The following is a 17917-nucleotide window of genomic DNA, read 5'->3' as shown; positions in this document are numbered from 1 at the left end:
GCTTTCTCTCTCTTCATTCCCTCAACCCCTTCACTTTCGTCTTCCTCCTAGCCCTCTCTGTCTCCTATCTCTCCCCTTGGCCCTCTGTCTCCTCTAGTCCCTCAACCTGGCTGCAACCCTCTCTCCTCTCTGCTGTTGCCTCTCAAATGCCAATTAATTTACTTTAATTCATGTATTTATAATCCACCTAACCACAAAGTTCAAGGCTGATTATAATAAACCAATACAATAGTAGTACCTTGAAATTCTATACAACAATAAAATCATAATGCTAATCAAATTAGCTTACAATGAACAATAGCAAAAGAAAGAAAAAGTTGGTTGTTTGACACTGTTTTTAAAATAAGTCCTTCTAGAGCTAAAATAATTAGGAACAGAACTAATTTCATTCGATAACACATGGACGCAGTCTACTAGATTAGGGATGGTCCATGGGTTTCCACAAAAATGAAGAGGCACTAGAGGTAAAAGCTCAAATAGTGTTTTAACAAAATAAACCATAAAGAAAGACAATTCTGCTTAATGGGAAAAAACCAATATGTCTGATTGCTATGAAGATCCACCAGAGAACAGTACATTCATAAGAACATAAGAGTAGCCATACTGGGTCAGACCAATGGTCCATATAGCCCAGTATCCTGTTTTCCAAACAGTGGCCATGCCAGGTCACAAGTACCTGGCAGAAACCCAATTAGAACCAACATTCCATACTATCAATCCCTGGGCAAGCAGTTGCTTCCCCATGTCTGTCTCAATAGAAGACTATGGACTTTTACTCCAAGAATTTGTCCAAACCTTCTTTAAACCCAGAGACGCTAAGGTAAAATTATGTATCATACCTGATAATTTTCTTTGCATTAATCATAGCAGATCAATCCATAGACTGGTGGGTTGTGTCCATCAACCAGCAGGTGGAGATAGAGAGCAATCTTTTGCCTCTCTATATGTGGTCATGTGCTACCAGGAAATCCTCAGTAAAGTCGATATCAAAGCTCCATCTGCAGGAATCACCAAACATAGAGAATTACACCCACAAAGGGACACTCCGCCACCCAACCACCGTCAAAGCGGTGATGAGGCGGCCAGATGGGAATGTGCAGATAAGCTTCCTTGATGTCCAAGGATGCCAGGAATTCTCCTTCTTGTACCGCAGCAATCACGGAGCGGAGAGTCTCCATACGGAAATGCCGTATTCACAAGGCCCGATTGACTCCCTTGAGGTCGAGAATAGGCTGAGAAGAGCCTCCTTTCTTTGGCACCACAAAGTAAATGGAGTAACGTCCTGTGCCACGCTGCTCTACGGGCACTGGGACCACCGCCCCAAGGCGGAGCAAGTTGTCCAGAGTCTGCTGAACTGCTGCCACTTTGAGGGGAGACTTGCAGGGAGAGTTCATGAACCCATCTCTCAGGGGCCGGCAGAACTCCAACTTGTAGCCGTTTCTGATGACTTCTAGAACCCAAGCATCTGAAGTTACCCTGGTCCACTCGCCCAGCAAAGAGGACAGCCTTCCTCCTATCTGCTCTGGGCCACGGACCAGGCCCCGTCATTGGGTACGAGACCCTGGGGGAGGACCGGAGGAAGAACCTCCTGAGCAGCGGTGTCTGCAAAAGGAATGCTACTTCGGTGGGAGAACCTCTGCTTGAAGGAGGAGGAGGAGCCCAACTTGTCCGGGCGATACCGACGGGCTTCTTGAAAACGGCCCTTAGAGGAACCAGGGCGAGCACTGCTGGCCCTTGCCTTGACCTCTGGCAACCTCTTGCCTTTAGAACTGCCGAGATCCGTCACGATCTTGTCCAGCTCATCCCCAAAGAGCAGCTTGCCCTTGGAAAACTTGGCTAAGCAGGATTTGGAGGCATGGTCAGCTGACCAATGCTTAAGCCTTAGCCATCGACGGGCAGAGACTGTCTGAGACATAGGCAAACTTGGCTAAGCGGGATTTGGAGGCATGGTCAGCTGACCAATGCTTAAGCCATAGCCATCGACGGGCAGAGACTGTCCGAGACATACCTTTAGCCGAGGCTCTCAAAACATCATATAGCAAGTCTGCCAAGTAAGCCAAGCCCGACTCCAGGACCGGCCAATCCGCCCTCAAGGAAGGATCCAAAGGAGAGGCCCACTGCACCACCGTCAGGCATGCCCTGTCCACATAGGAGCCGCAAACTGAGGCCTACAAACTCAAGGCGGTCGCTTCAAAGGCTAACTTTAAGGACGCTTCCAATCTCTTGTCCTGTGAATCCTTAAGGGCAGAGCCACCTTCCACCGGCAAAGCCATCTTTTTTGTCACAGCAGTGATTAGAGAGTCCACTGCCGACCAGCGCAAGGCCTCCTGTTCACCCTCTGGCAGAGGGTACAGACGAGTCATGGCCCTGGCTACCTTAAGGCTCGCCTCAGAAGAATCCCATTGAGCCGAAATTAGAGTTTTCATGGCTTCATGGATGTGGAAGGTCCTGGAAGGGTGCTTGGTTCCCAACATAATAGCGGAACCCGCCGAGGCTGAAGGAGGGCCTTCCTCCGGAGAGGAAATACTCAAGATGCTCATAGCCTGAACTAACAGGTTAGGCAATTCCTCTGAGCGAAAAAGCCGCGCTGCAGAGGGATCATCTCCCCCATCAGGTCAAGGATCAGCCTCCTCCAAAGAATCCCCAAGGGACCTTTGGGAGAACTCAGAAACGCTGCCCTCATCTACATCAGAGGAGACAGAGTCCCCCAGGACCTGAAGATCCACCCGAGGGCACTTGATCAGGGAAGCCTCTTCCCCCATATCTGACAGGGGAGCAGGGGCAGCATTTTGCAGTTGAAAGGCCTGATGCAGCAACAAAATAAACTCGGGAGAGAAACCCCCATTTGTGCACCTCTGCAACCTGGGCCACAGCCCTAGAGGAACTCTCAACCTCCACTCCATAGAGTGGGGGAGAGGCGCACTGCGCATCCAAAATGGCGTCCGGCGCGTCACTCTGCAAAGGAGCCGCGCGGGAAGCATTGCGCTTAAACTTCGCCATCTTCTTACCGCCGCCCAACTCAAAGGCGGCCATACCAGAGGCCATCCGAGCTGCATGGGCGGCCGACGTCAGAAGGGCTTCTCTGCCTCCGATCCCCGCACCTCCCCACTAGCCGCGTGATCGCGGTCCGGGGAGCGCTTTTTCACACCCTTACCATCCGACACCATGAGGGAAACGTTCGGGGAACCCCCTGCCTGCTAGGAAAAGGTAAAATTACCTGCTTCTTGCTCCGAGCTGCAACGAATTGTGTCCCAGTGAGCAGCTGCAAGTAAAATCTTTTCTTTTTTTTTTTTTTACGGAGCCAGCGGGAGGGGGCAGAAAAGGAAGGACCTGGCACCACCAGGTTTGCACTTGCTCACGAAGAGCCCTCAACCCCAGGTACTCAACAAAGCCTAAGTAAATAGGCGTGGAGACCAAGCCAGAGCTGCTGCGTGTGACCACACACCTGCTAGATAGAGAGAATACTGAGGATTTCCTGGTAGCACATGACCACATATAGAGAGGCAAAAGATTGCTCTCTATCTCTACCTATTGGTAGATGGACACAACCCACCAGTCTATGGATTGATCTGCTTGATGATATGGAACCACAGTTACCACATCCTCCAGCAAAGAGTTCCAGAGCTTAACCGTTGAGTGAAAAAATAATTCCTATTTGTTTTAAATATATTTCCATGTAACTTCCTCGAGTGTCCCCTAGTCTTTGTACTTTTGGAACGAGTAAAAAAAGTCCATTTACTTCTACTCGTTTTACACCATTCAGGATTTTGTACACCTCTATCAGTGTCTCTTTTCCAAGCTGAAGAGTCTTAACCTCTTTAGCCTTTCCTCATACAAGAGGAGTTTCATCCCCTCTATCGTTTTGGTCGCTCTTCTTTGAATCTTTTCTAATTCTGCTATATCTTTTTTGAGATACGGCGATCAGAAATGAATGCAATCCTCAAGGTGTGGTCACACCATGGAGTGACACAAAGGCATTATATTATTTTCAGTCTTATTCACCATCTCTTTCCTAATAATTCCCAGCATCCTGTTTGCTTTTTTGGCCGCCACCACACACTGAGCAGATGTCAGCATATTATCTACAACGAAACCTAGATCTTTTTCTTGAGTGCTGACCTCCAAAAGTGGACCCTAGGATCAGGTAACTATGATTCGGATTACTCTTTCCAATGTGCATTCAAACAAAAAATAAAAAGGACCCAATCCAGATCCATGTTTTGGCATGAATGCCTGCTTAATGGTCACTATAGCTGTACATAAAATACATACATAAATAAATTAAAATTAATATAAAAAGTATATAAATGATAAAAACATATCTAACAATAACAAATACAGAAGCCATAAAAAAACAAGGGACATCCCACTGTATGTAGAATCTGTGTATATAGAAAAGTAATAATAAATCAAGTACATACTTTAGAAATAATGCATGAGAAATAGTAAAGTACAGGGGTAAATAATAAATACTATGCAAGGCCAAACCAGATAACATTCATAGTATATTATATTCATACATTTTATGGACACTATTAATTGTGTCTGGGATTTCTCTTGTTTTTTATGGCTTCTGTATTTGTTATAGTTAAACATATTTTTTTTATATTTGTTCACTTTAATGTTTGCATTTTATATTTTCATTATTTATATTTTCCAGCCGATATTCAGTGCTATTTAACTGGCCAGGAACAGCTCCTCGCCATTTAAATAGCATTTAGCCAGATAACCGCTAATATTCAGCAGAAGATAGCCTGTTATCTCCGCTGAATATTCTCAATTAGCGCATAGCACCTAACCAGCTATACTGCGCAATAGAGCTAGCTATCCGCAAATATTCAAGTGCTGGCCAGCTAAGTTTAATCAGCCAAATCAGACTGCCTAAATAGCAGTCCTATCTTTGACCGCTATAAACTTAGCCGGTCAGCACTGAATATTCACTTACAAGTCCTTTTACTAAGGTGTGCTAAATGATAAGGCACCCATTATATTCCTATGGGTGTCTTATTTCTCATGCAGCAATCGTTAGCATGCGCTAAATCTGTTAGCACATCTTAGTAAAAGGACCTCTTAGCCGGTTAAGTTTGAGCCAGCCAAACCCCCCCCCCCCCTGGATATTCAATGCCAGTCACCAGAAATGGCCCGGCACTGAATATCTGGGGTCAGTGCCAATCGCAGCAGTTGTGCAGGCTGCCTCCTGTGGTCTGAATATCGGGCCCTTTATGTTTAGATACAGTGACTCCTGAAGCAGGCATTTGTGCCAAAACACAGATCTGTGTCAGATGCTTTGTGTTTGAATGTACTATTCTCTGGTGGATCTTCACAGCACTCAGACTGATATTTTCTGTCTACCATTCAGCAAAACTGTCTATGTTTTTTTTTATTAAACACAATTGGAGCTCTGACCTCTAGTGCATCTTCTTTTTTTGTGGAAACCCATGGGCCATCTCTACTGTAGTAAATAGTGCTGATATCCTTACATAGGGTATTTTGCTTCCCCTAACTTATTCCATAACATTGGGCCATGACCTAGGATAGTTCTTTTCCTGATAGTGGATAAAGAACACTGTTTTGTTGAAGGAAGAGACAATCTAAGCTCCTGGGTAGACCTTGAAAGTCTTTGAGAATGATGCATTTGTAAATAGTTTGAAAGATAATTAGGGCTGAAGATAGAAACAGAAAAACATGAAGACAGATAAAGACCATATGGCTTATCCAGACTGCCCATCTATGCTATCTACTCTCCCTTTCACTCCCTTAGAGATCCTATGTACTTGTCCCAAGCTTTTTTAAATTCAGATACAGTTTTCAACTCCAATACTTTCATCGGGAAGCTGTTCCACGAATTCACCATCCTTTACATTAAGTTTTTCCTCAGGTTACTTCTGAGTCTGTCTCCTTTCACCTTTATCCTATGCCCCTTCGTTCCAGAGCTTCCTTTCAATTCAAAGAGATTGGCCTCCTGTACATTTATGCCATGTAGGTATTAAACGTGTCTTATCATATCTCCCTCTCCTGCCTTTCTTCCAAAGTATACATACTGAAATCTTTATGTCTGTCCCCATACACTTTATGATGAAGAACATTGACAATTTTAGTAACTGCCCTATAGACCAATTCCATCCTGTTTATATATTTTTGAAGGTGTGGTCTCCAGAATTATACATAATATCCTGAATGGGATCTCACCAGAGTATTATATAGAGGCTTCATCACCTCCTTTTTCCTACTGGTCACTCCTCTCCCTATGCACCCAAGCACATCTGTCTGACACAATCTGCCTCTAGTGAAACCAAGTTGCCTCGGATCTTGTAATCCATTGGATTCCAAGAACTTTACTATTTTTGGGCTTTCCGTTAATTTACTTACCCCAGAAGTCAGACTTGCTGGTCTGTAGTTCCCAACTTCTTCCTTACTTCCACTTTTGTGGAGTAGGACAACATCTGTCCTCCAGTTCCCCGAGACCACTTCCACTTCCCCCTCCAGTGTCACATCTGCCTTTTTCCAGTCCTTTGGGACCACTCAGTGCCTTAGTCAGGACCAAAGACACCTGCACTGCCTCCCACTGCCACACCATTTCTTTCCACTCTGCAGCAGAGGGGTGACAGTACAGCAGTGCCAGCCACAGGGTCTACCTCTAGCTCTGGGTGATCCCCATGGCCAGCCCCAATGCTGCTTCCTTTCCTAAGCTGGGAAGAAGGTTTTTACCTCCTTCCATTTACTTATGAGCATTCAAAATCCTCTCACTGGTGGCAAAACTGCTTAGTGTAATCAATTGCTTCTCTATATTTTGTTTTAGGAATACAGAGCTCTTTTCACTGGTAATATTTCCCATATCTAAAATGAAGTATTGTGGCTTCCATGCTAACTTAAAAAAAATTGTTGATTACCAATGGTGTACTCAGTTTTCATATTTTTCTATTTATAACTCAGTTATTATCATTTTTCATTAAAAATATTTATCACCAAGTTCAGTAAAAATCTACACAGAATCAAAGCAAGATTAAGGAATAGGTAAACTAGGCATGTGACTAGGGTCTAAATCAGTGATTCCCAAAGCTGGTCCTGGAGGCACCCCAGCGAGTCAGGTTTTCAGGATATCTACAATGAATACTTATGAAAGATATTTACATTCACTACATCCACTGCATGCAAATGCAGGCAAATATCTTTGAGAAGGTTGTATCAAAACAGAAGGCTTGAGTCCATTGACATCAACTCAGCATCCTCCACAATCTACATTCCCAGAATGCGTCACATCTGTGGAAGAGCCCCCCTCCAAAAGAATTAAAATGAATGCCAGCAGTTTTCTGAGTAACTTTTATGGAACAATGCCTCCTCTGAAGGCTATTCTTAATAGTTATTTATGTTCAAAGTGATGCTGACAACATTGTCATTTTTTGGAAAAACAAGCAAAAGTGCTGGCCAAAACTGGCAAAATTTGCATAGGGAATCCTGTGCATTCCTGCTACCAACACATCTGAAAGATAGGAGAGCGTGAGTGAATCCTGAGATTGATTAATTAATCATCCACAGAGCACACAGGGGGTGGGGCGGGAACAAACTCTGTGTCATTCTTTACTCCCCACCCTATTGCACTGTCCTCCAGTCAGAAGGAGGTGTTGTGAGGCAGCACTTCCCTGGTCCTTCTTTCTCTACAATTAGAACCACAGAAGGCCCCATTTGTAAGAGTTTTAAACTATATTTATACAACAATGGGGGCTCTCCAATGGGTTAGTCCTACCCTGCAACTTTGTCCCAAGTGATGATGGGTTAAGAACTTTTCTGGATAATCAGGATGTCAAAAGAAATGATACATTTTGAAGAGGATTTCCTTTAAAAAAAAAAACTTTCTTTTTTACTATTTAAGAAGTTTGTGGACAACAGGTGTTTATAATATCATCTATAAAGTTTAGCATTCCTTGGCCTCTTTTGTAGTGCTTCTCAACCTGTTTCTAGAGGCCCATGTAGCCAGTTGGGTTTTCAGGGTTACCACAATGAATATGCATAAAATAGAGACCCACTTTGGGCTAGATTCTATATATGTCACCTAAAAAAAAAATAAACCCACTACATGCTTAAAGTTAGGCACGGTTTACAGAATAGCACTTAAGCCCAGGAATCACGCCTAACTTTAGGCATGGCCATTTGCACCAACTGAAATATGGCGCAGACCCCCCTTATTCTACAATTATGTGCATAAATTCTAGGAATGCCCCCGAGCTGCCCATGGCCTTCCTATTTCCACACCCTCTTTTTGGTCTCACGCATAAAATTTAGGCGTGGAACTGGTGCATAGCATGTACATGTCAAGTAAATCTAATTAGTTCCAATAATTGGTTAAGCTAATTATCATCACTAATTAGCTCGTTAGTCAATTAAATTAAACATATGCCCAAATTTGTGCACGCAATTTTTAGTGCTTTTTATAGAATTTAGGCGTTTATACACATCTAATACATGCAAATTTATCTCATGCATATTTATTGGGGTAATCCCGAAACTTGACTGGCTAGGTGGGCCTCCAGGAGAGGATTGGGAAGCTTTTAACCTAGTGGTTCCCAAATCTGTCCTAGAGGGAACCCCAGCTAGTCATGTTCTCAAGATATCTGCAATTTATTTTTATTTATTAGGATTTATTTACCACCTTTTTGAAAGAATTCACTCAAGGCGGTGTACTGAAAGAATAACTCAAACATAAGCAGTAGACAATTACAGCAGTAAAAATATTGAAACAATATAAAGTATGACATAGTATACTACAATACAATGTCAACAATATACACAAAACATTTTAATAGACAGCACAGGTGTAAGCAATGATGGAACATATAGATACATAAGATTCACAAGAGTGAAATCATATGCAGATTTCTCTCATGCATATTTGTTGTGGATTTCCAGAAAACCTAACTGGCTGGGGTTTTCCCAGGGCGGGTTTGGGAACCACTGCATTAAACCCTAGTTTCCTGCAAATTTAAATGACTGACCTCTGTGGACAGCCCTAGAAGAATGGTGCAGTTGCTGTTTTTACTACTGTTATGTTAGGTGGTTAATAAATTCCAATAAAAAGGAACTGTAATTTTGCTTTCCACAGAAAGCAGCCACATACCTAAAAATAGAATATGCCCATTTTACAGTATGTTTTTCTACTTGCTGCCCTGATATTAATTTACAGAACCTGGAAGAAAAGTGTAGTTGCTAATAAAGACAGTGGAAAAGGAAGGGCAATATGACCAAGTCCTGTGGACTGGCACATTCTCTCCAGTCTATAAGATTTGTCAGAATTTTAATTTCTTCTTCCTAGCAGCATACTGGGCTTCGTACATTCTGGCTGAAGCCAAGTAAGTTCTGTACACTGATAAACCTTAAAATGTAATAAGAATGGCAACAGTTATCATCATGTTCATTTTATTTTGATCAGAGTGCTGCCTGCATTAATAATGTATTTCAATATCCAAGGGGGGGGGTCATGGATTGATATAGCCCTTTTCTGTGGTACAACCAAAGTGGTCTGCATATATTATATGCAGGTAGTTGACTATAAGGATCAACTAACAAGTTGTAGGTGATAATCTTTTGTGGGAAAATATGGGATACAAATGTAACAAACAAATACATGACTAGCTTTAGGGGTCCTTCTACTAAGGTGCAATTAAATCTGCGCTTAGTGTGTTCTAATACGAGACTTTCCCACAAACTAAACCCAGATTTGCCATAGTATTAAGGAATTTTTTATTTATTTATTTTTTAACTAACAGATCACGTGCTGATGTTCCCATGGCAGCTGCAAAAAAAAAAAAGCACAGGAACCCCTTCCACCTCCTATTTAGGAGGTACTAAATTCTCCCACATTAACCCCGCATTATCAAGTTAGCATGCGCTAATGTGAACAATGCAGGAACACCCAATCTCCACCTAAAACAACCCCTGTAACAAAACAGTTTTAGAAAACAGTTAACATAATACTGCAAAACTCTAAGGGCCCTGTTTACTAAGGCACGCTAGCATTTTTAGCGCACGCTAAAATTTAGCATGTGCTAATGCTAGAGACACCCATATATTCCTATGGGTGTCTCTAGTGTTAGCACGCTAAAAATGTTAGCGCGCCAACAGTGCAGCTTAGTAAACAGTGCCCTTAACACATTTTGCGGCAGCCTGTTTTTTCCACACTAAGCAAATGCAGTTATTCTGTTCATATTCAGAAAATTTCTGGAGCTAAAGTTTTTGCCTGAATACATATTTTCCTTCAAAGATTCTACACACAGACACACCCACACCTTGCTCAGATAACTCAGTTCATTACAAAAAAATGCAACGAGTACAAAGTTACCCCCCCCCCCCCCCCCCAAAATGCTGCGCGTACAAAGTTACCCAAACACAATAGGGCCGAGTTAGAAAAGTAGCAAATGGCAAAGTGTGAAATTCAGCTGGATAAGAGATCTGGACTGAGATATCATATGATGCAGAGGTGGGAGTGGCAGCAAAGGGGAACAGTACAATACACATATAATAACCATAAAATTTTACAAATAAAATAGCTGGATATCACCATATTAAGTACAGTCCCGCAAAATCAGGGCAGACAAATTAATCCACACAAATAGTACAGAGAGATCTGGGTGGCAAGTATAGACATTCAGATGCCTTCAGCCACATCTCTACTCAAGAATATTCGGATAACATTAGCCTGAGAAACTTCAGTGAGCACTGACTGAATAGAAACCACACAAGGTTTAAATAGCACAAATCAATTTGGCATTAGGTTGGCATGGCAACCTAAAGCAAGGCCTCAACCCGTTCATCTACACAGATGATGTCACAATTTACATTCCCTTCAGACATGATCTAACAGAAATCAACAACAAAATTAAACTTGGCTTGAATATCAAGGATTCATGGGCAAACTCCTTTCAATTGAAACTGAATACTGAAAAAAACACATTGTCTCATCCTCTCATCTCAACACAACACATACAAACCAACAACCTTAATCACCCTAGAACACACCCTCCCTATTTCAAACAGCCTAAAAATACTCGGCGTGACAATCGACCGCAACCTTACTCTCAAGAGCCAAGTGAACTCTACAACAAAGAAAATGTTGCACTCGATGTGGAAACTTAAACGCTTAAAACCTTTCTTCTCGAGGGAAATATTTCGTAACTAAGTCACGTAGACTATTGCAACGGAATTTACGCTGGATGCAAAGAACAACTTACAAAGAAACTCCAGACCGCTCAGAATACAGCAGCCAGACTAATATTTGGCAAATCGCAATTCGACAGTGCCAAGCCCCTCCGTGAAAAACTGCATTGGCTGCCAATCAAAGAACGTATTACTTTCAAAATCTGCACCCTGGTCCACAAAATTATCTATGGCCAAGTCCCAGGTTATATGACAAAACTTATAGACCTACCACGCAGAAACATAACTAGATCATCCCGAACATACCTAAACCTCCAGTATCCAAACTGCAAAAAAATTAAATACAAAACAACCTATGCGCCCAGCTTCTCCTTATACAAGCACACAATTATGGAACGCACTGCCAAAAGTTGTGAAGACAACCTATGACCACCTAAACTTCAGGAAATCATTAAAGACCTACCTGTTCAAAAAGGCAAACCCCGCAGACCCAACATAAATGCCTGCACTCTGTAACACAACATAACCAAAGCTTGTACGGGATCTTTCCTCTCCTTAATTCCCATTGTAACTGAAACACATGTTCCTTACTCAACCATACCACCTGTATTTGTTTCTTTACCGGACTGGCAAATGCCTCTACAGTACTATGTAAGCCACATTGAGCCTGCAAATAGGTGGGAATATGTGGGATACAAATGTAACAAATAAATTAATGGCATAGCTGCCTAATAACCCAGACACTTCCATCACCTTATTGCTCTGTATGCCCCCAGTAGGGTTATTTAGCAGGGTTTTAACCCCAAATATTGGGCATTTTCTTAATCTATCAAAACGGCTAAGAAAAGAGCATGCTCATAGCACACACACATTTTTTGCTTATACAGGCAAAAAAGAACATAAGATTTCCGTTGCACAATTAAAGTGTATATAGTCACGTATGACAATATAACATCACTTGCGCAAGCAGGTACCCATTTTTTTAACCATTGCATTCAAAATTAAAAAAAAAAAAAAAACAGTCTGCAGCAGAGTGCATAAGGCGCCATCGTGTAGGCATATTTGAACCCTATCATCTATTTAAATGCAGAACTATCCCTAGCATCCCTACAGCTACTCTTTCAAATCGAAAAGCGCATCCACGTCCATCTGGCCTATAAAACTGTCAACCAGGAACCTTGTCCGACGAAAATCAGGCAAGCAAACCCCTCGAGATGCTTCTAAATCAGGTTTCGGAAGGAAGTAAACAAGCACCGTTAGCTCCATTCCCGGAGATCGGCAGCCTCTCCACCTACCTTTTTCGCAGGCCAGTAAGAAGAGCTTCTCGTCTAGAGTGGTTTCTTCCTTCACTTCCCTCACGTCTTTAAGAGCCAAAAATTTATTGGGAGAAGAAGAATCTGTGCTCTGGTAAAGAGACGCCATGGCGGCCGCCGTCCCGTGGGCTGGCGCGACCACCGCTCTCTGCCTCTCACGCTCCAAGACCAGTGCCTGCCACTGTGTCTGCGCGAGGCACCCGGCGCTACTGCATCAACTCTGCCTTCTCCAATTCTCTCAGCACGCTGCTCGTAAGTAAACTACTCTCTGATTGGTCACTGTCTGTCCTAGGCTCTCCTGTGGTTGGTTTGGGAGGCAGCGCAGTTTTTCTTCCCGCCTATTCAGCTGCCAGGCAGGCTCCTGGTGCCTCATGTGTGAAATTCCCTGTCGAAAAAGCGGAAAATGGTTTCTCCTTTTCCTTTGCTTGGTGTTTGTTCTATATGCCTCTCTTTGGTCAGTCAGATCCAGAGGACTAATTATAGTACTGAAACTACCTGCTGTGGGACTTGTTTCAGTGCTATGCAATTGCAGTATATATTACTGAATGGGCTGATATGTCTCCCAGCCATAGTTTAACAATGAATTTGCATTAAACATGGAAATGGCTGAGCTCTTGGTGACCTACTTCCGTGAGGTAGATAGAGATTATGCTGTGAAAAGGTCGGTCTTCTTAGCAATTGCGGGGGCCCTGTGCAGACCGCTCGGTACGGCCCCCCCAGCCCTCGCCTTCCCCCACCTAGCCCTGCCCCCATTGACAAGGTTTTTTTTTTTTTTACAAATTATTAAAAAAAAAAATTATTTATGAAATTTCAAATAAAGTCAAATTAAGCAAAACCTATACAGAAACACCGATTTAATAAGCACAATGCTATCATAGGAAACCTAGTATTAAGCAATTAAAATAACCAGAAAATTATTCAGTTCAAGTCCACTCTTAATAGTGTAAGCTCATTTTCCCCTTCTCTTACCTCTCCCTCTTTTCACCTCTCCTAATTATCATATTTTCCATCTCTCACTTTTACATCCTCCCCAGCCCTTGTCCCTCATCTGTCTCTTTCCTTTCCCAATCTGTTCTTACTTTCTTTCCCTCAATCCCTCTCCCAAGCCATCATCTACTTTTTTCTGACTCTCCTTCCCTCACCAGCCCCAGCTCTTTCCCTGTAACTCAACCCTTTCTGACATCTAGGCCATTTCCTCTTTCTTTTACCCAGGGCTTTTTCTGTGGAGCTACTTGGGGGGTACTGAGTACTGGCACCTTTTCCATTGTCTGCTAAAATTGGCCCATGGTCCCCAAGCTTTTACCCCCACCTAGCTTCTTATTCCTGCTGAACTCTCCATTTCCCATTTCTTTACACTGCTTCCTTGGCCCCCTACTCTTCTGATCCTTTATACCACCTCGCCACCCCTTCCCCCATCTCTCATCTGTAACATCTACAAGTCAGTCCCCTTCTCCCATCTCCCATCAGACCATCTCCCACCCTATCATGTACCAGGTTGAAAGGAGTAATTCCCTAACTGCTATTTTCATTGTATATAAGTTTGGATGCTGCAGAAGCTGGATTTGCTTCTCCCATAGAAATGTTTTGGGCAATTTTTTGGGGGGGGAGGGGCAGAGGGGTATTTCTCTGGAACCCCCAATCTGATCTGGCCCATTTCCAAAAATCTGTCTTTTTACTGTTTCTCCTCTATACCATGTTTCATGCCTTTTTGGAGTATTATTTTGCCCCAGAGATATTTTTGATCCATTTTGTATAATTCTTTCCTTCTGTTGGATTGAAAAGAATAAAAACAAATAATAAAAGTCTTTTGAGAAACCTTGCTAACTAAAAGTTAAACAAGCAATCTTTTAAAACTTGGTTGGTGTCTGTAGCTCTTTTGTCCATATACAAATATGGTGCTGCTAAATGTGCCATTTGGCTCAGATTGACAAAGAAAGCTACTTCACATTTTAACTAGTTCAAGCTACAGATCAGTGAATTGTATTTTTTCCCTGCATTTTGATTTTCCCATAATTCTTTTTAATTTTGTTAGCAGTGGCATAGCCAGACAGCCAATTTTGGATGGGCGGGCACAATATTTTCTCTGCCCTGCCCTACCGCAAAATATAAATACATTAGCTAATAAGGATCCTCAAACTCTGTCAGCTGAATACTTTCTCTGAAGGTGGCCAGAACTCCCTTTTACCAAACTTGACAGGCAGTAGCAACATCCGTAAGCCACTGATTCCAGCACCCTATGCGTGCTTAGCTGTCGGTGACTCAAGCATGCTGTCACTGACTGCAGAGCTTGGTAGAAGGAAGTTATGGCCGTCTTTGGAGGAAGTCCTCAGCTGGGGAGGCTTGGGATCCCTACCAGCTATACAGCAAGGGTCAGAACTGGTGTTAGACATGCTAGGGCCCCCTCCCTGATCCCCTCTCCTCCCTGCCTTCCCTCCAATTTCCCAACCTGCCATTACTGTCACACCAACAGACCTTCACCAAATACAGAACATGGGATCGTGTATCAGAGATAAAAATATTTAGACAAAAATTGAACTCGGAACCCCCAAAAAGTTAAACTTAGCATGTACTTCAACACTGGAGAAATAAAAACAGAAATGCATTTCCTTTCTACTGAACACGATACAAACACATTTGCTATGTAGATTTCCCAAAGCCAACATATTCCATTTAAAACATTCAAAATACATTGTTTTCTACCTTTGTAGTCTGGACATTGTATTTTTCCATCATGTTGGTTGCAGCTTCTTTTCTGCTTTCCTGTCTGTCGTCTTCTAATTCTCTTTCAAGCGGCTGCTGTCCATTTGTCTTCTTTTACCTTCACTACACATGCTTCTGACATATTGACTTCTTATTTTTAGCTCTTTCCTCTCTTTTTTTCTTCTTTCTGCCTTGCTGTCAACTCAAATTTCACCCTCTCACTGTTCTCCTTTTTAGTTTTCATCTTTTTCTCTCACCTACTAGCTTTTCCATTTCCCCATCTCACTCCTTCCTCAGCCCTCCATTCCCTTTCATTACCATATTTCTATCCTCTGTAATCACTATCTTTTTATGTTTCAACAATTTTTATTTTAAAATATAGCTGCATATTAACAAACATTTACTTTCACAGATTACAGACAATTGAGTTCCACCACATTTGCTCTTATTTCAAATTATCCGGCTAAGATCCCTTAAAGTGATGTGGTTCCCCCCTTCTATTCAATCTACATAATTCCTTTCCTTAGTCGTTATCCTCCTCTCCCCTGATCCCCTCCTCCTCATCTCCCTCCCCCCTCCCGTCAGCCCTCCCAGTAACTCCAATATGCCAAAACTCCCTCAATTGCCAGCTTATAGTATATATTTATAAAGTATTAACAATAAGACTTCGTCCTTTCTGTGTCATCTTATCCAAGTAGCATCCCCATATTTTAAAGAATCGAGTTTTCCTTTTACAATGTCCTTTGGCCTCCTTTGCCTCCCAAACCAACAGTTGATGCACCTTATTGCGCCAATGCCAGAAAGTCGGTGGGTTGGCTACAGTCCAATGTTGCATGATACATTTTCTTGCTACCAGATAGAGTTTTCGACACAACAGTGTTTTATCAGCATTCAATCTCCTTTGTGGCTCCTTCATATCTAACACTAGCTGTAATGGATTCATGTCTCTTCTACTACCCACCACTCCTGTAAGATAAGTAACTATTTGCCTCCAATAGCGTTGTATTGGTACGCAATCCCACAGTGCATGATACAATGAGTTCTCAGAATTATTACATTTCAAACACATAGCTGTTTCAATTCCCCCCGATTTAAACAGTTGGACTTGGGTAAAGTATGCTCTGTGCATTATTCTATACGCACATTCTCTATAATCAGCTCCTCCTATTATGTGTGGAATATCTTTGATCTGCTTCATCATATCCCAAGAGTCCAAAGCCCTTCCCATATCTTTCTCCCATTTCTGCCGGACCTGAGTCAATTCTTTCCCCGGGGCTAGACTCCACAACTTCTGATGTATTTGTGATATGGAGGGGGCTTGTTCAGAGATCTCTTCAAAGAAAGTCTGAATCTTATTACCCAGTTTGTTATTCAATACTTCTTTACTAAGTGATTGTATGTAGTGTTTCAGTTGGCAGTAAGCATATTTGTCACCCCAGCCCTGTTCAGTTTGGCCTATCAACTGTGTCAGTGATTTAATTTCGCCAGTTGCATCTAAAGCATCTGCCAATGCTATTACCCCTAGTTGTTCCCATCTGTCAAAAGTTTTATTTTCCATCCCAGGTACAAAGGCCGGGTTCCCTTTAATATTGATAAGTTCAGTTATGTTCGGGTCCCCTCCTAGTAATGTCCCTAAAAATCTCCATGCTTCTCTTATTGGTTTGAGTAGAACATTATTTCTATGTATATGTGGAATCTCTGTATTCCGCAAGTGCAATAGTGTAATATAACGATAAGGACTAAAGAGCGCGTTTTCCATCTCAAGGGGTGTATGTTCTTGAGTTTGGTAAATCCTATCCCTCACATGCCGTAGGAGGCAGGCCATATTATAAAGTTTAATGTTGGGAATTCCTAAGCCCCCCTGTTTCCATCCTCCCAACATATATTTCTGCTGCATCCTAGCTCTTTTCCTGGCCCAGCAAAACCTAAACATTAGTCTATATAGGTGTTTTATATCTTTCTGTAACAATGCTATGGGCAAGATCTGTAGTGCATAGAGCCACCTTGGCAAAATGACCATTTTTATAAGACTTATCCTCCCCGACAAAGACAGCGTCAAAGTGGTCCAGGAGTCCAATTGTTGGGTTGTCTGCTCTAACAGTTTTGCTACATTTAATTGATATATCTCTCTCGGCCTAGCCGGTAGCAATATTCCCAAATATGTAAAGAAGTTATGTGTCTGTTTCAAAGGGAATCCATCCAGCCATAAGCATTGGATATCCGCATTAATCGCAAGTGCTTCCGACTTGTCCATGTTCAATTTAAAACCCGAATAGTCTCCATATTCATGGAAAATCTCTAAAAGATTTTCAAGTGTCTTCTTCGGTTTTGTAATTATCATTAACAAGTCGTCTGCAAATGCAGCCAGTTTGAACTCCTGTTTCCTAAATTGCACCCCAGGTACCGCTTTACAATCATATATATCCCTAATGAGAGGGTCCAATTGGAGCGCAAATAACAGGGGTGACAGAGGGCACCCCTGTCTTGTTCCTCTACCAATCTGTATTTCTCCTGATACGTTACCGTTTATCAGTACTTGTGCTCTCGGTAAATAATACAGTGCTCTGATTGCCTGCATAAAGTTGCCATTGAATCCATATTTCTCTAGCACCGAGTACAGAAAGGGCCACTCCACTCTATCAAATGCTTTTTCTGCATCAAAGCTTATCATTAAAGCTTGTTCCTTGGAGTGACCCAATCCTTCCAAGGCCGCCAGAATGTTCCTCATGTTTTTCGTAACTGATCTACCTTGTACG

At 42.4% G+C, this 17917-nt stretch overlaps 1 protein-coding gene across 2 annotated transcripts in view; it reads right to left on the bottom strand.

Moving 5' to 3' along the window:
• The window catches only part of TRPC1 (transient receptor potential cation channel subfamily C member 1), a 136149-nt gene extending 123489 nt beyond the window's left edge, over positions 1-12660 (bottom strand). For both annotated transcript variants that reach the window (XM_030216470.1, XM_030216471.1), the window contains exon 1: positions 12444-12660. In XM_030216470.1, the coding sequence (XP_030072330.1) occupies positions 12444-12570 (127 nt within the window). In that variant the 5' untranslated portion in view covers positions 12571-12660. The remainder of the gene's footprint in view (positions 1-12443) is intronic.
• Between the last annotated feature and the right edge of the window lie 5257 nt (positions 12661-17917).

The sequence above is a fragment of the Microcaecilia unicolor genome, chromosome 10 (assembly GCF_901765095.1).
Source record: "Microcaecilia unicolor chromosome 10, aMicUni1.1, whole genome shotgun sequence".
NCBI lineage: Eukaryota > Metazoa > Chordata > Amphibia > Gymnophiona > Siphonopidae > Microcaecilia > Microcaecilia unicolor.
This window is presented reverse-complemented; position numbering and strand designations above follow the sequence as displayed.